The sequence below is a fragment of the Suillus clintonianus genome, assembly GCF_016758775.1.
Source record: "Suillus clintonianus strain FC179 chromosome Unknown DEU56scaffold_14, whole genome shotgun sequence".
NCBI classification, from domain to species: domain Eukaryota; kingdom Fungi; phylum Basidiomycota; class Agaricomycetes; order Boletales; family Suillaceae; genus Suillus; species Suillus clintonianus.
In genome coordinates, this window is record NW_024539238.1 from 430,768 (window position 1) to 443,224 (window position 12,457).

The following is a 12,457-nucleotide window of genomic DNA, read 5'->3' on the forward strand; positions in this document are numbered from 1 at the left end:
TCTCCCCCAGAGCAGGCTGCGTCTTACTTTGGCACCGTCACAACAACGCAGTGGTGGAACTTGATGAGGGGTGCATGGTATATTGTCGAATCTTGCTCTTACGATGAGTTGGATGATGGGATTGAGAGTCTTCCAGCTCTTGTCAGGGGCACGGAGTGGCACATGCCACCAAATGCTTCGAAGACTGATCTCGAATCGCTCAATGAGTTGTTGGGAAAAGCTCTTGACGCGCTGCGACAACAACAGATGCCAGATGAGAGTGTCATATCTGCAGTGACAGGTTTGAAGGGTATTGTATGTGGGAGATTGGTTATCTCGGAACTGGAGGAGAGTGAAAGACAAAGTGCGGATGACACAGAATCAGTAGCTTCTTCCTATGTTCCGTATACTTCTTCCTATGTTCCATTTATTCCACCACCTTCTTCCTATGCTCCATTTATTCCACCATCACCTTGAATCGGAAGTATATAATCATTGTATGACTGTGGTAACGATTATTTAAACGTACGTGTCAATATAATTAAGATAACCTGCGAATCTGTATGTAATCTATGTGCAAGTCATTAAGCTGCATGTTTGGATGCAGAAAGAATATCTTCGAGGGCGATAGAAGATCGTTCGCACATTCCGCGGAATATATTATCCGGCATGGCGAAGAGATTAACAGGGGTGTCGAATTCCTGGATGAATTCTGGTCAGTACGAAATAGGATGACTTAAAGACGCGAGGACGTACAGCAATCGTCCCAGCATCCATCACGCATATCCTGTCATATCCAATGATGGTTCGGAGACGACAGATCTTCAGAAGAACTTCAAGAAGAAAAGACAATTTGAAATGTCAGATCACATGATCACTGTACCACTTGTTCCACCAAAGGCCTCTTCAAGGACTCAGTACTTGTTGTATCCGATATCGAGCTTTGGAACGGCGGATAACTAATGGTGGAAGACATCTCGTCAATGCCAGTCGCAGACCTCAAGGTATGCGTGATGTGTGATCCAGGTTTCCTTCCTACAACATTGATTCACTCCGGCAGGCGAAAACCAAGGCGAAAACGCGGTATCTGAAGCGTAAAAAGTCACGACGACAAGCTAGAAAATCTGCAGCTCCCAAACAGGCTATCAATGTATCACAGCACCATGAAGAGACCGACGTAGAGAGCAGTAATGATACTGAAAACGAAGACTATGCACCTCGAGAACAACCTTCAAATGTTAGCCACTCAAAGGAGCTGGGGGAGGCACACGAGGGCAGCAGAGAAGAGAGACCCAAAAAGAAGCGGAAGGTATCATTGTCACATTCTGAGGAAGGGGGGGATCGCATGTCAGAAGTTGAAGGGGTGGAAGTGGTTGATGAAGTAGATGCTCCTCTCCCCGTCGCCGCGCCGCAAACCTTCCGAGTCAAGTCCTCGGACCCGGAACCGCAGATGTCCCTCCCAGTATTCCCCCTTCCAACTTTACCTGATGCACCACCTAAATCTATACTCGCATTGCAAGGTCTTGATCAAGCTTTAATTGAAGCTGAAGTTGTCAATCCCTCCTCTCGACTACCTATAATACCTAACGGAGATGATACTTGCACTGGTTTATCTGAAAAGACAAGAAGGCGCCTCATAGAACTAGGGATTACTGAACTATTTGCTGGTAAGATCCGTCAATCCCCTTGCACACCTCTATTGACAGCTTTACAGTTCAGACTGCACTTCTCCCTTTTCTGCTAAGATCCTCCGCCATGCGGAGGTCACTGTACGCACCATTTGACCCGCCGCGGGATGTATGTGTTTCCGCCCCTACTGGAAGTGGGAAAACGCTCGCATACGTGCTCCCAATCGTTGAGGTAACAACTTTGCAATTTTTGGAAGTCCTGGTTGATCCAATGAGGTCAGATTCTGTCAACAAGAATTGTAACACATCTCCGTGCCCTCATCGTTCTCCCGACGCGTGACTTAGTCATGCAAGTTCGGGAAACATTAGAGGCAATCGCAAAAGGACGGGGTTTGAAGGTTTGTTTGTTTTTGTCTGATCCTCGACATTTTCATCTCTAATTTGAACATAGATTGGTGCAGCCACTGGACAGCACTCATTCGCTCACGAGCAGTCGCAACTAGTTGCGGACATGTCAGCCAAGTACGTTTCCCGCTAGATGCCAGTCCATGCTTTGTACCCGTACTGACGTTGGCGGAAGACTCTCTGGTGGATCGAGTAAAGTTGATATTTTGATCTGTACGCCAGGGCGCCTCATTGATCATCTCAACGGAACACCGAACTTTTCTTTACAGCACCTCCGCTTCTTGGTCAGCCTCTTTGGTCTATTAGACGTCTTCTTGAATGACCGCATCTTTTGCTAGATAGTAGATGAAGCTGACCGATTGCTTGCTCAGTCATTCCAAGACTGGCTAGCTCAAGTTCTTGCCGCTACGCAACCATTTTCAAGAATGGTCCCTGAGAACACCGACTTCAAAGCTTCAGCTCCCCTTTGCGATTCTGTTGCTCCTGCTTTTCTTCACATTCACGGGGATGTAGGCATACACACCGACATCGATGAAAAGAAAGACGTCTCATGTCAAAAATTACTGTTTTCTGCGACACTCACTAGTGACCCGGGAAAGCTTGCGGCTCTGGACCTCCGAAATCCAAAGTACTTTGTTGTACAAGGTCTATCTGAAGAATCAGAAATCGATGGTATTCCTAATGTTATTGCGGAACGGTTTACCATGCCCGAAGCACTAAAGGTACGCGACAACAAATTCCATCCTGCCAGAAGCCCACCTGTGAAACGCAGGAACACATGATTATCTGTGAGGCCCCTCAGAAACCATTGATGCTCTTCCATCTTGTGCACAACCATTCCGTCCGCAATGCACTTATTTTCACAAAATCGTCCGAATCGGCCTCTCGTCTTGTACGTTTATTCGAATTTTTCGAAGCCGCTATCTCCTCCGGAAATCCGATTGTTGTTCGGTCATACTCGAGTGATCTTCCGACTAACGAGCGCAGGACTATATTAGAAAAATTCAAGGCTCAAGAGGTCCATCTGAAAGTTCAACCCATTTTCATTCTGCAGCCTGGTGTACTGACCAGAATTTAGGCTCATATGTTCAGATCTCATATCAAGGGGTATTGACATCAGCCATGTGTCGCACGTGGTCAGTTATGATGCACCAGTGGATATAAGAAAATATGTACACCGGGTTGGTAGAACTGCTCGAGCAGGGAGAACTGGAGACGCTTGGACGTTGGTTGAAGAACAAGAGGTATTTCATTTGAGGGACCAGGCCTGTGTCTTTTTCGCTCATCGAACATCCAGGCACACTACTTCAAATCTATGTTAAGAAGCGCCGGTCACCTAGAAAAGGTCCAACGAATGAGAATATCGGCCCAAGACACAGCTTCGCTATCATCGGCGTATGAGGTCAGTGCAAGATTATTCTCACGTAGTGCACCGGCAAGACGCGCGTCCTTCTAGATGTCTCTCCGAAGCCTACGGGATGCGTACACACGGTAGCTTTCGGCAACATTTTGTGGGGCAGTGGTTCGGATATACCGACGGCGTGAGATGATCAGATTCTCAGCGTTGTGGTCGATGCGTCCAGCCAAATTTCAGAGAAGTACAAAATGTTTGGTCAACTTTTCCGAGGGGATTTATCAACCGCGGTTTAGACGCGATCATGGTTGCATATCCGAACTAGAACGGCAGCGATATCTCGCCAAAAACTAAGATAGGCTATAACCCTGGTCCCTGATTCGTAAGCAGGACATGACTTTGCAAGCGACGGCCCGGAATTTCATAAGCATGATAACGAGAGATGCCGCGCGCCATCTATATCGGTGTTTACGTACAGTGACAATGTGCTAGTACATAACCCTGATTACAGGTACATGTGGACAGTCGCATCTCTTGTTCGTGCGTACCACCATGGCGCCTTCTGAACGACTCAAGTTTCAAGATGCTGAGCTCGACACCGTTGAGAAGGCCCAGGTAGAGAAGACCGCCTCGGACACCAGTCAAACCATCCAGTCGTTCATGTCTCGGTCAGTATTAATATCTATCTTGGGATTGCGATCGTAGGCTTGTCGCCTAGCTCCACATTCTGCTAGGCTACGTGTGGAGTCTCAATTGGCTAGCTGTCATGGATGCATACTGAATTCATTTACATTATCCCCTTGTATATAGGCTCTTCTTGTTTGGAAAGAACGGTAGCCCTCCCCCACCAAAGAAATCCGTTCACGACGCGGATCTAACTCCCGAGGCCACAGCTAGCTTCGTCAGTCTTCTGTGGTTCTCCTGGTTATCACCTCTGCTTTCCCTTGGCTATGCTCGTCCACTTGAGTCATCAGACCTTTATAAACTCCAGGAAGAGCGCGGAGCCGTTCAGATTGCCAATGCCATTTTAACGTCGTTCGAGACTCGGCAAAAGAAGGCTGCCGAATACAACGAGCGTTTGACTAAGGGTGAAATTGGCCCAGGGTTCAGGGGTTTATGGTGGTCCATACGGGGTATTCGCGCAGATCGCGAGAAACAATGGAGGGAAAAGGACGGAAAGCGCAAAGCAAGTCTCATTTTGGCGATGAATGACAGCGTCTTTTGGTGGTTATGGTCTGGTGGTATTTTGAAAGTCATCGGCGACACAGCGCAAGTTACTAGTCCCCTTCTCGTCAAGGTCAGGACTTTTCCACAAAAATTATTCCTAAACACTGATGCCGGTGTCCTGTCTGCAGGCGATCATCAATTTTGCCACGGAGTCTTATACAAACCATCTAACCGGTCAACCAACACCTCCAATTGGTCAGGGAATTGGCCTTGCATTTGGCCTACTGGCTTTACAACTCGTCGCGTCATGGGCCAACAATCACTTCCTTTACCGTAGCATGGGCACTGGTGTCCTTCTTCGTGGCGGTCTTATCACGGCGATATACTCGAAATCGCTTCGTCTATCCGCGAGAGCTCGCGTCAATTTAAGCAACGGCGAGTTGGTCAATCACATATCCACCGATGTCTCGCGGATAGATTTCTGCATGGGCTACTTCCATATGTCATGGTCTGCTTTTATCCAACTTGCTATTTGCCTGACCTTGCTTTTGATAAATCTTGGCCCGAGTGCACTCGCTGGTTTTGCGCTTCTCATTGTCATGATGCCCATTCAGACCTACACTATAAAACAGGCTTTCACCCTTCGAATGAAAAGCATGCTGTGGACAGACAAGCGTTCCAAGATCTTACAAGAGGTCCTCAGTGGCATACGCGTCATCAAGTTCTTTTCTTGGGAAGTTCCATTCCTGAAGCGTATTTCTGAATATCGACAGAATGAGATGGTGTACGTGAACATGTCACTTAATTGCCCTGGTCTTGGTTGATAATTTTTCCCATTCAGATATATCCGTAGCCTTCTGATCATAAGAGCCGCGATGAACGCAATTGCTATGTCTCTCCCGACTCTCGCTTCTGTCCTTGCCTTTGTCACATATTCGTTGACTGGACACAGTCTTACAGCGGCCAATATATTCGCTTCGTTGACTCTGTTCAACTTAATCCGCCTGCCCTTGATGTTCTTACGTGCGTTATTTATTGACATTTGCAGTCTGTAATCTTAAACATTTTGCAGCCTTGGCTCTGAGCAGCATCGCTGACGCGGCCACAGCATGCGACAGGCTGCTGAAGGTTTTCGAAGCAGAGACGCTTGACGAGACGCTCGTCATAAACGACGATATGAAAGACGCTGTCAGAGCTAAAGGTGCTAGCTTTACTTGGGATAGTCCGCCCCCTCGGCCTGAGAATCCCAAAAAGAAAGGCAAGGGCAACAAGATGGGCATGAAGATGGGAAAGCGCAAAAGCCCTTTAACACCCCCACCAGCTCCTGCAGATGATGCCCATATTTTCAAAGTTACGGACATTGACTTGGAAATACCACGAGGCCAACTCGTCGCTATCGTCGGAGCCGTCGGCATGGGAAAAACTTCCCTGCTTCAAGGTCTTATTGGCGAAATGCGGCGGACTTGTGGTACAGTTGAATTCGGTGGAACCGTGGGCTATTGTGCTCAAACCGCTTGGATCCAGGTAGGTTCGCTGATTAGCCTTTGGCATTGGTGACTAAGGTGCAAACAGAATACAACCATTCGGGACAATATCTGTTTCGGTCGTCCATTTGACGAGGAGCGATATTGGGCGGCTGTCCGAGACGCATGCTTAGAACCCGACTTGGAGATGTTGCCCAATTACGACCTTACAGAAGTTGGCGAGAAGGCAATGTTCATCCTTTGTTCTGGAGGACTATTGGCTGATGCTCTTCCGCAGGGTATCTCACTCTCTGGTGGCCAAAAGCAGCGTGTCAACATATGTCGCGCGATCTATTGCAATACTGACATTCAGATCTTCGACGACCCACTATCTGCTCTTGATGCACACGTCGGAAAGGCAGTATTCCAGAATGTGTTGAAGAGAAACGTAGAAAAAACTCGCATCCTGGTTACCCATGCCCTCCACTTCCTTCCTGAGGTCGACTATATATATACTCTCGTTGACGGGCGCATTGCCGAACGTGGCACTTATGCCGAACTCATTGCTAACGATGGTGCATTCTCCAAATTTGTCGCAGAATTTGGGTCAAAGGAAGATTCTATGAAGAAAGAAGAGAAAACTATCGAGGGTGTAGACACCGAGGACAAGAAAATTCAGTCAGGGTTGGCTGGGAAAGCGATGATGCAGACGGAAGAGCGTAATACTGGTGCCATAAAGTGGGAAGTATACCGAGAGTATCTCACATCAGCTCACGCCACTGTGCTCTTGCCACTCTTACTACTCTCTTTGGTCCTCACACAAGGCTCCAGTGTCATGTCTTCGTATTGGTATGTGATTTCCCTAATTCTTGATTATCGCACTGATGTAGTTTATTAGGCTCGTTTACTGGGAAGAATAGTGCGTGCATGTCACATTCCCTATACATCTAAGTGCTCATCGCTTTTATAGTAAATGGCACCAAACGGCAGGATTTTATGTGAGTATGTCTGTTGCACATGACTGAAGCACACTGATCGTTGTCAATGCAGATGGGCATCTATGCCGCTCTTGGTGTCTCTCAGGCGTTAACAATGTTCATGATGGGATCCGTCTTTGCACTACTCACCTACTATGCTTCCCAACAGTTACATGGGGTAAGTATATCACTACGTATTGGTGGATGCTGACTCTAATACCATTCGGCAGAGATCAGTTCAGCGAGTACTGTATGCCCCAATGAGCTTCTTCGAGACAACGCCTTTAGGCCGCGTTATGAATCGCTTTACCAAAGGTATGTTAAAAAGGTTTCGATCACGCGGATTTTCTGACTTAGAATGGAAGATATTGACACTGTTGATAATTTAATTGGCGGTGAGCGCCTAAGAAGTCCTTTCGTGAACCATTATTGACAAGGATAAAATATTGCGTTTTCAGATTCCCTCAGGATGCTCGCAGCAACCGCATCACAGATCATCGGCGCGATCATTCTCATATCCATCGTCATACCATATTTCCTTATCGTAGCTTTCTTCATCGTGATCTGCTATTATTATGCTGCATTGTTCTACCGTGCGAGTGCACGCGAGCTGAAGGTCGGTCATTTTGATCAAGTCTGTCGAACATCTAATAACGTAGAACTTCACAGCGTTTGGATGCACTCCTACGATCCTCGCTTTATTCTCACTTTTCTGAGTCATTATCGGGCTTGACTACCATTCGCGCTTATGGCGAATTCGACCGATTCCGCGCAGAAAATATCGAGCTCGTTGATGTCGAGAATCGGTAAGAACTGCAATTGCATGTGATCTTGATCATTACTGACGTTATACAGTGCTTACTGGTTGACGGTTACCAATCAGCGATGGCTCGGGATGCGTCTTGATTTCCTCGGCTCGTTGCTGACTCTCGCCGTCGCGCTATTGACTGTTGGAACTCGGTTCACTATTTCTCCGGGACAAACCGGTGTCACGCTCTCGTATATCGTCATGGTGCAACAGGTCGTGTTTTCCCCCCCTTTTGCTTGAGTTTTAGTTGATGACCCTTGCAGTCTTTCGGATGGATGGTCCGCCAAACTGCTGAAGTCGAGAACAACATGAACGCCGTGGAGCGTGTCGTGCACTATGCGAAAGAAGTCGAACAGGAGGCTGCGCATGAGGTCGAAGATAGCCCTGCACCGGCCGACTGGCCTTCGCGTGGCGAAATTGTAATGAAGGATGTAGTTATGAAATACCGCCCGGAGTTACCACCTGTCCTGAAGGGCCTGAGTATGTCTCTCTCCCCTGGAGAGAAGATTGGTGTCGTTGGGCGGTGAGTTTTTTTCTTTTTCTAGGTGGCTCCTGTGGCTTATGGGATGCAGGACTGGTGCCGGGAAATCATCCATCATGACTGCTATCTATCGTATAGTGGAACTAGCATCTGGGTCTATATCCATTGATGGTGTGGACATTTCGACCGTTGGTTTAGCGCAGCTCAGACAAGGGTTATCGATTATTCCTCAGGATGCTGTAAGTGGCATGTATCATAGTTTGTTTGAACATTGACTAATTAAGTGACATGTCTGCAGTTTCTTTGTGCGTGATGACATGCTACATGTGGGAGCATGTTAACTGACCGTTTCTCTCTAGTCTCCGGTACTCTCCGGACTAACCTTGATCCTTTCGGGCTACACGATGATGCCAAGCTTTATGATGCAATGAAGCGGGCGTATCTTGTGGAGTCAAACAGTGACCTATCGACCTCGGCATCAACCCCTGTTGAAGGGCAGTCGGCACCCAGATTTAGTCTCGACACTCCTATCGACGACGAAGGCAGCAATTTGTCGATTGGGCAACGTTCTCTTGTCTCTCTTGCCAGAGCTCTCGTAAATGACACCAAGATCCTAATTCTTGACGAGGCTACGGGTAAATGTGATGTTCATTCTGGTAGCGCATGCATTCTCATGGATTTCTATGTAGCTTCTGTCGACTACGAGACTGACAGCAAGATCCAGCATACTATCGCCAACGAGTTTAAAGAGCGCACAATCCTGTGCATTGCACGTAAGTTGGACGAGACTCATCGCTTTGCATCGACTTATAGCAAATATATAGATCGTCTCCGAACCATCATTGGATATGACAGGATATGCGTGATGGATGCTGGGACGATTGCCGTATGTCCTCGTATCTTCAAGCTATCCTATTCCGTACTGACCAGAATTCATCCAGGAATTCGACACCCCTGTTAATCTCTTCGCCATGCCGGATAGTATATTCCGCGGAATGTGCGAACGATCTTCTATCGCTCTCGAAGATATTCTTTCTGCATCCAAACATGCAGCTTAATGACTTGCACATAGACTACATACAGATTCGCAGGTTATCTTAATTACATTGACACGTACATTGAAATAATCGTAACCACAGTCATACAATGATTACATACTTCCAATTCAATAGAGGTGGCGCATGGTTATGCAGTCATGTACATATGCGTAGTTTCATAGGAAGCGTAAGATCTTGAGTCCTCCGCACTTTGACTTTCAAACTCCCCCAGTTCCGAGGTTACCAATCTCCCACATACAATGCCCTTCAAACTCGCCACTGCAGATATGACACTCTCATCTGGCGTTTGTTGTTGTCCCAGCGCGTCAAGAGCTTTGCCCAACAACTCATTGAGCGATTCGAGATCAGCCTTCGAAGCATTTGGTGGCATGTGCCACTCCGTGCCCCTGACAAGAGCTGGAAGACTCTCAATACCATCATCCAACTCATCGTAAGAGCAGGATTCGACAATATACCATGCACCCCTCATCAAGTCCCACCACTCCATTGTTGTGACGGTGCCAAAGCAAGACGCAGCCTGCTCTGGGGGAGCAATACGGAGGGAAATTCCGGCGAGGTAAAAGAGGTGACGAGCTTCCTCGACCCTGGCGGATGTTCGATAGGAATGATCGTAAATTCGAGGGGAAGTGGGAGAGAGACCGCGTTTAACGAGATGACTGGACCACATGAGCGTGCTTGTAATCCACTCCTCGATATAGCCATCTTGGATCAAGTGAGGGTGCCAGTCGGAATTCTTTGCAAGAGTGAAAGCAAGAAGGAGATAGGGGAGAAAAGGATCTAGGTGGAGGGGGATAAGCAAATCTTTCTTGCAAGTAAACAGTGTGGTGATGAGGGCTGGGCAGATCTCGGAGAGCACCAAGTCTCGTGATGACTCGTCAGCTCCAGCAGTGATCATTAAAAGGTCGTGTCGAGCGCTACAGACAATATTTGAGGCGAATTGGCGGATGCCATCAGGCTGGTCTGCACCCATGTAGCGAATGAGTGCGTGGCAGTAATGAGTATATATTGTGAGATCGTCAACCTTGGGTGCAGGCAAAACGAGGAATACAAGCAACTGGATTTCGGCCAGAGGAGACATCGCTAGATCACTACTTTCGGGCCATTCAGTGAAGTTGAGCAGGTTAATTGCTTTGGTGATCTGAAGATGGTCTCTGTTACGTTTATTTGAGGCCAAGGGACAGATGGCATTCAGAACAACATGGGGGAAGGAATCATGACAAGGCAAGTTATTCATGTACATGAAGCCGAGACTTTGGGTGGCGGCACGAAGTGCGATGTGGCGAAATCTACGTGATCGGCCGGCATTCAAAAATGGAGCGAGGCGGCCTTGAATGGAGGATGATGATTGTGCCTGCATGTCACTAAACAGGAGCAGAGCGTCTCCGGCTGCGTCGATGTCGTTGTTATTGTAGAAGTGCTCTACGCAATCCAACAGCCAGTCAACTTCTGGCAGATTGAGTTCCATGAATTTACCATTCCAAATTAATTTTTCATCATTGGGATGAGTAAATTCATCTACACCAGCAGCCACAGCCATACGCAAAGCAGCACGGGCGTCTGCTTGGAAGTGTAACTTTGATATTGGATTATCGGTATTATCCATTCGGCGGTATAGAATTCTACACTGTTCCAGTGCCTGGGGGAGATACAGGGCGCGCCACCATTGCCATAGATTCCACTCCTGCGTAGTTGTGCGGAGCATATCCCTCACATCAGGATAATTCGAAGAGAAGTAGATCAACGCTTTGCCATATGCCAGTGCGCTGTCTTCTTGCATCGGAATGCCACGCTGATCAAAACATGCCTTGAACATGTCTCGAACTTCTGTGCATAATGACACGAGATTTATGTCTGGTAGCCTGGACATGGTAGGCATAAACTCAACCACCGACCTGACAACATCAGGGTCGGTCGAAGTATCCAGGATCCACTCCACGGCGGATACAGCAGAATCTTCATCTTGATGCTGGAAATCCGCACGTGCACGAAAATTACCAAAGACAGCTTGTATGGCCAAGGAGACGGGTGTTTGGAATGGACAGTCAGGCCATATCAGGGATACCAGGATAGTAAAAGCATGGCAAAGGCCACCGACAGCAGTCGTTGCAATAATAAGGATAGAGATGGGCCATTGTTGCGTCCACAGCGCAGCTCCCAGGGACATACCAAATAGAAGCAGAGAGATCTGTAGAAGGACTGGGAATGACCGCAACACAATTTCGAGTCGCCAGTTCTTTAGCTCCTGGAACTTGCGGTGCCTCTGCTGGCATCGGTCTTTGAGAGATCCACGACCATAACGGGTGGTCTTATAATGACCCAGCCATTGTTTGCCCATGACAGCACCATAGGCAGCGAGAAGACTAAATGCAAGGCTCGCATATGCAAGTGCCTGCATCCAGGATTTGGAAGAAGAGTAACCAGCAGGTGGGCAAATAATCGTTGGCTGGGTGGCAGAAGAACCATTCAATGTGATCTGGGTAAGTTGTATCAATAGAAGGTTGGTGGTGTCAAGAGGATTTGGCTGCATTGCAATGATAAACGCGGTATTGACAGCGGAGAAGAGACCAGCCTGCCAGTTACTCATGTTGGATGCTGTTGAAATAACGACATGTTTCACGTACGAAAATCAGGACTATATCCATATTTTCATTACACCTCTCTAACATGTCGTCATCGTACTCGCCAGACACAGTTTTGTATGATGCCCAAAATTTAGAAAGCGCATCCTTTGCTCTTTCCTTGGCAATTGTAGAGTTCTGGAGGACCTCGACAATCTGCTCGAGAAGGCCTGTCTGAGAGCTTGAATAACAGCAGTTAATTCCCAAGTACTCACAATCACAGTGAGGTTGCAATGAGAAGGTACTCACTGGGGATCGGGGCCTGGTGCCGGTGCAAAATTTGGAAATTGTACATTGGGCAGGAAGGGCTGCGGGTAGCCGTACGAGGGATGTACATAAGGGCCATAGTGACCAGTCGGCGACCTGCGTAATCCGCGACTAGGTAATTTTAATTGTGGCGAATCAGGCGCCTAAGGATGAAATCGATGAGTATCAAAAGCGGGTGCTTCAGTGATAAGACAGCAAATCTCTACCAAACGATTAAATCGATCATTCATGGTCGCGGCGTGACAACAACGT

General features: G+C 47.7%; 4 protein-coding genes across 4 annotated transcripts; 2 read left to right on the forward strand and 2 right to left on the reverse strand.

Moving 5' to 3' along the window:
• Positions 1 to 563: 563 nt before the first annotated feature.
• Positions 564 to 795, reverse strand: DEU56DRAFT_730892 (uncharacterized protein; the record flags this gene model as incomplete). Its single annotated transcript, XM_041348198.1, has 2 exons — positions 564 to 680; positions 736 to 795. Coding segments are annotated over 2 exons (177 nt in total), but the record flags the coding sequence as incomplete, so codon positions are not given.
• A 146-nt stretch (positions 796 to 941) lies between these two features.
• Positions 942 to 3,507, forward strand: DEU56DRAFT_869862 (DEAD-domain-containing protein; the record flags this gene model as incomplete). Its single annotated transcript, XM_041355588.1, has 11 exons — positions 942 to 983; positions 1,040 to 1,646; positions 1,694 to 1,839; positions 1,889 to 2,005; positions 2,059 to 2,129; positions 2,188 to 2,309; positions 2,355 to 2,734; positions 2,785 to 3,070; positions 3,105 to 3,256; positions 3,310 to 3,414; positions 3,469 to 3,507. 11 exons carry the CDS (start codon positions 942 to 944, stop codon positions 3,505 to 3,507), a joined length of 2,067 nt encoding a protein of 688 aa, XP_041211828.1.
• Positions 3,508 to 3,918: 411 nt separating this feature from the next.
• Positions 3,919 to 9,320, forward strand: DEU56DRAFT_909617 (ABC transporter; the record flags this gene model as incomplete). Its single annotated transcript, XM_041357116.1, has 21 exons — positions 3,919 to 4,067; positions 4,177 to 4,663; positions 4,722 to 5,317; positions 5,375 to 5,556; positions 5,606 to 6,057; positions 6,106 to 6,845; positions 6,895 to 6,915; positions 6,967 to 6,994; positions 7,047 to 7,151; positions 7,204 to 7,288; positions 7,339 to 7,368; positions 7,432 to 7,589; positions 7,643 to 7,779; positions 7,829 to 7,994; positions 8,045 to 8,304; positions 8,354 to 8,501; positions 8,561 to 8,567; positions 8,622 to 8,897; positions 8,952 to 9,035; positions 9,087 to 9,148; positions 9,204 to 9,320. 21 exons carry the CDS (start codon positions 3,919 to 3,921, stop codon positions 9,318 to 9,320), a joined length of 4,290 nt encoding a protein of 1,429 aa, XP_041211829.1.
• A 2,320-nt stretch (positions 9,321 to 11,640) lies between these two features.
• On the reverse strand, positions 11,641 to 12,049 carry DEU56DRAFT_703301 (uncharacterized protein; the record flags this gene model as incomplete). The annotated part of the gene is made up of 2 exons (XM_041347346.1): positions 11,641 to 11,889; positions 11,942 to 12,049. Coding segments are annotated over 2 exons (357 nt in total), but the record flags the coding sequence as incomplete, so codon positions are not given.
• Between the last annotated feature and the right edge of the window lie 408 nt (positions 12,050 to 12,457).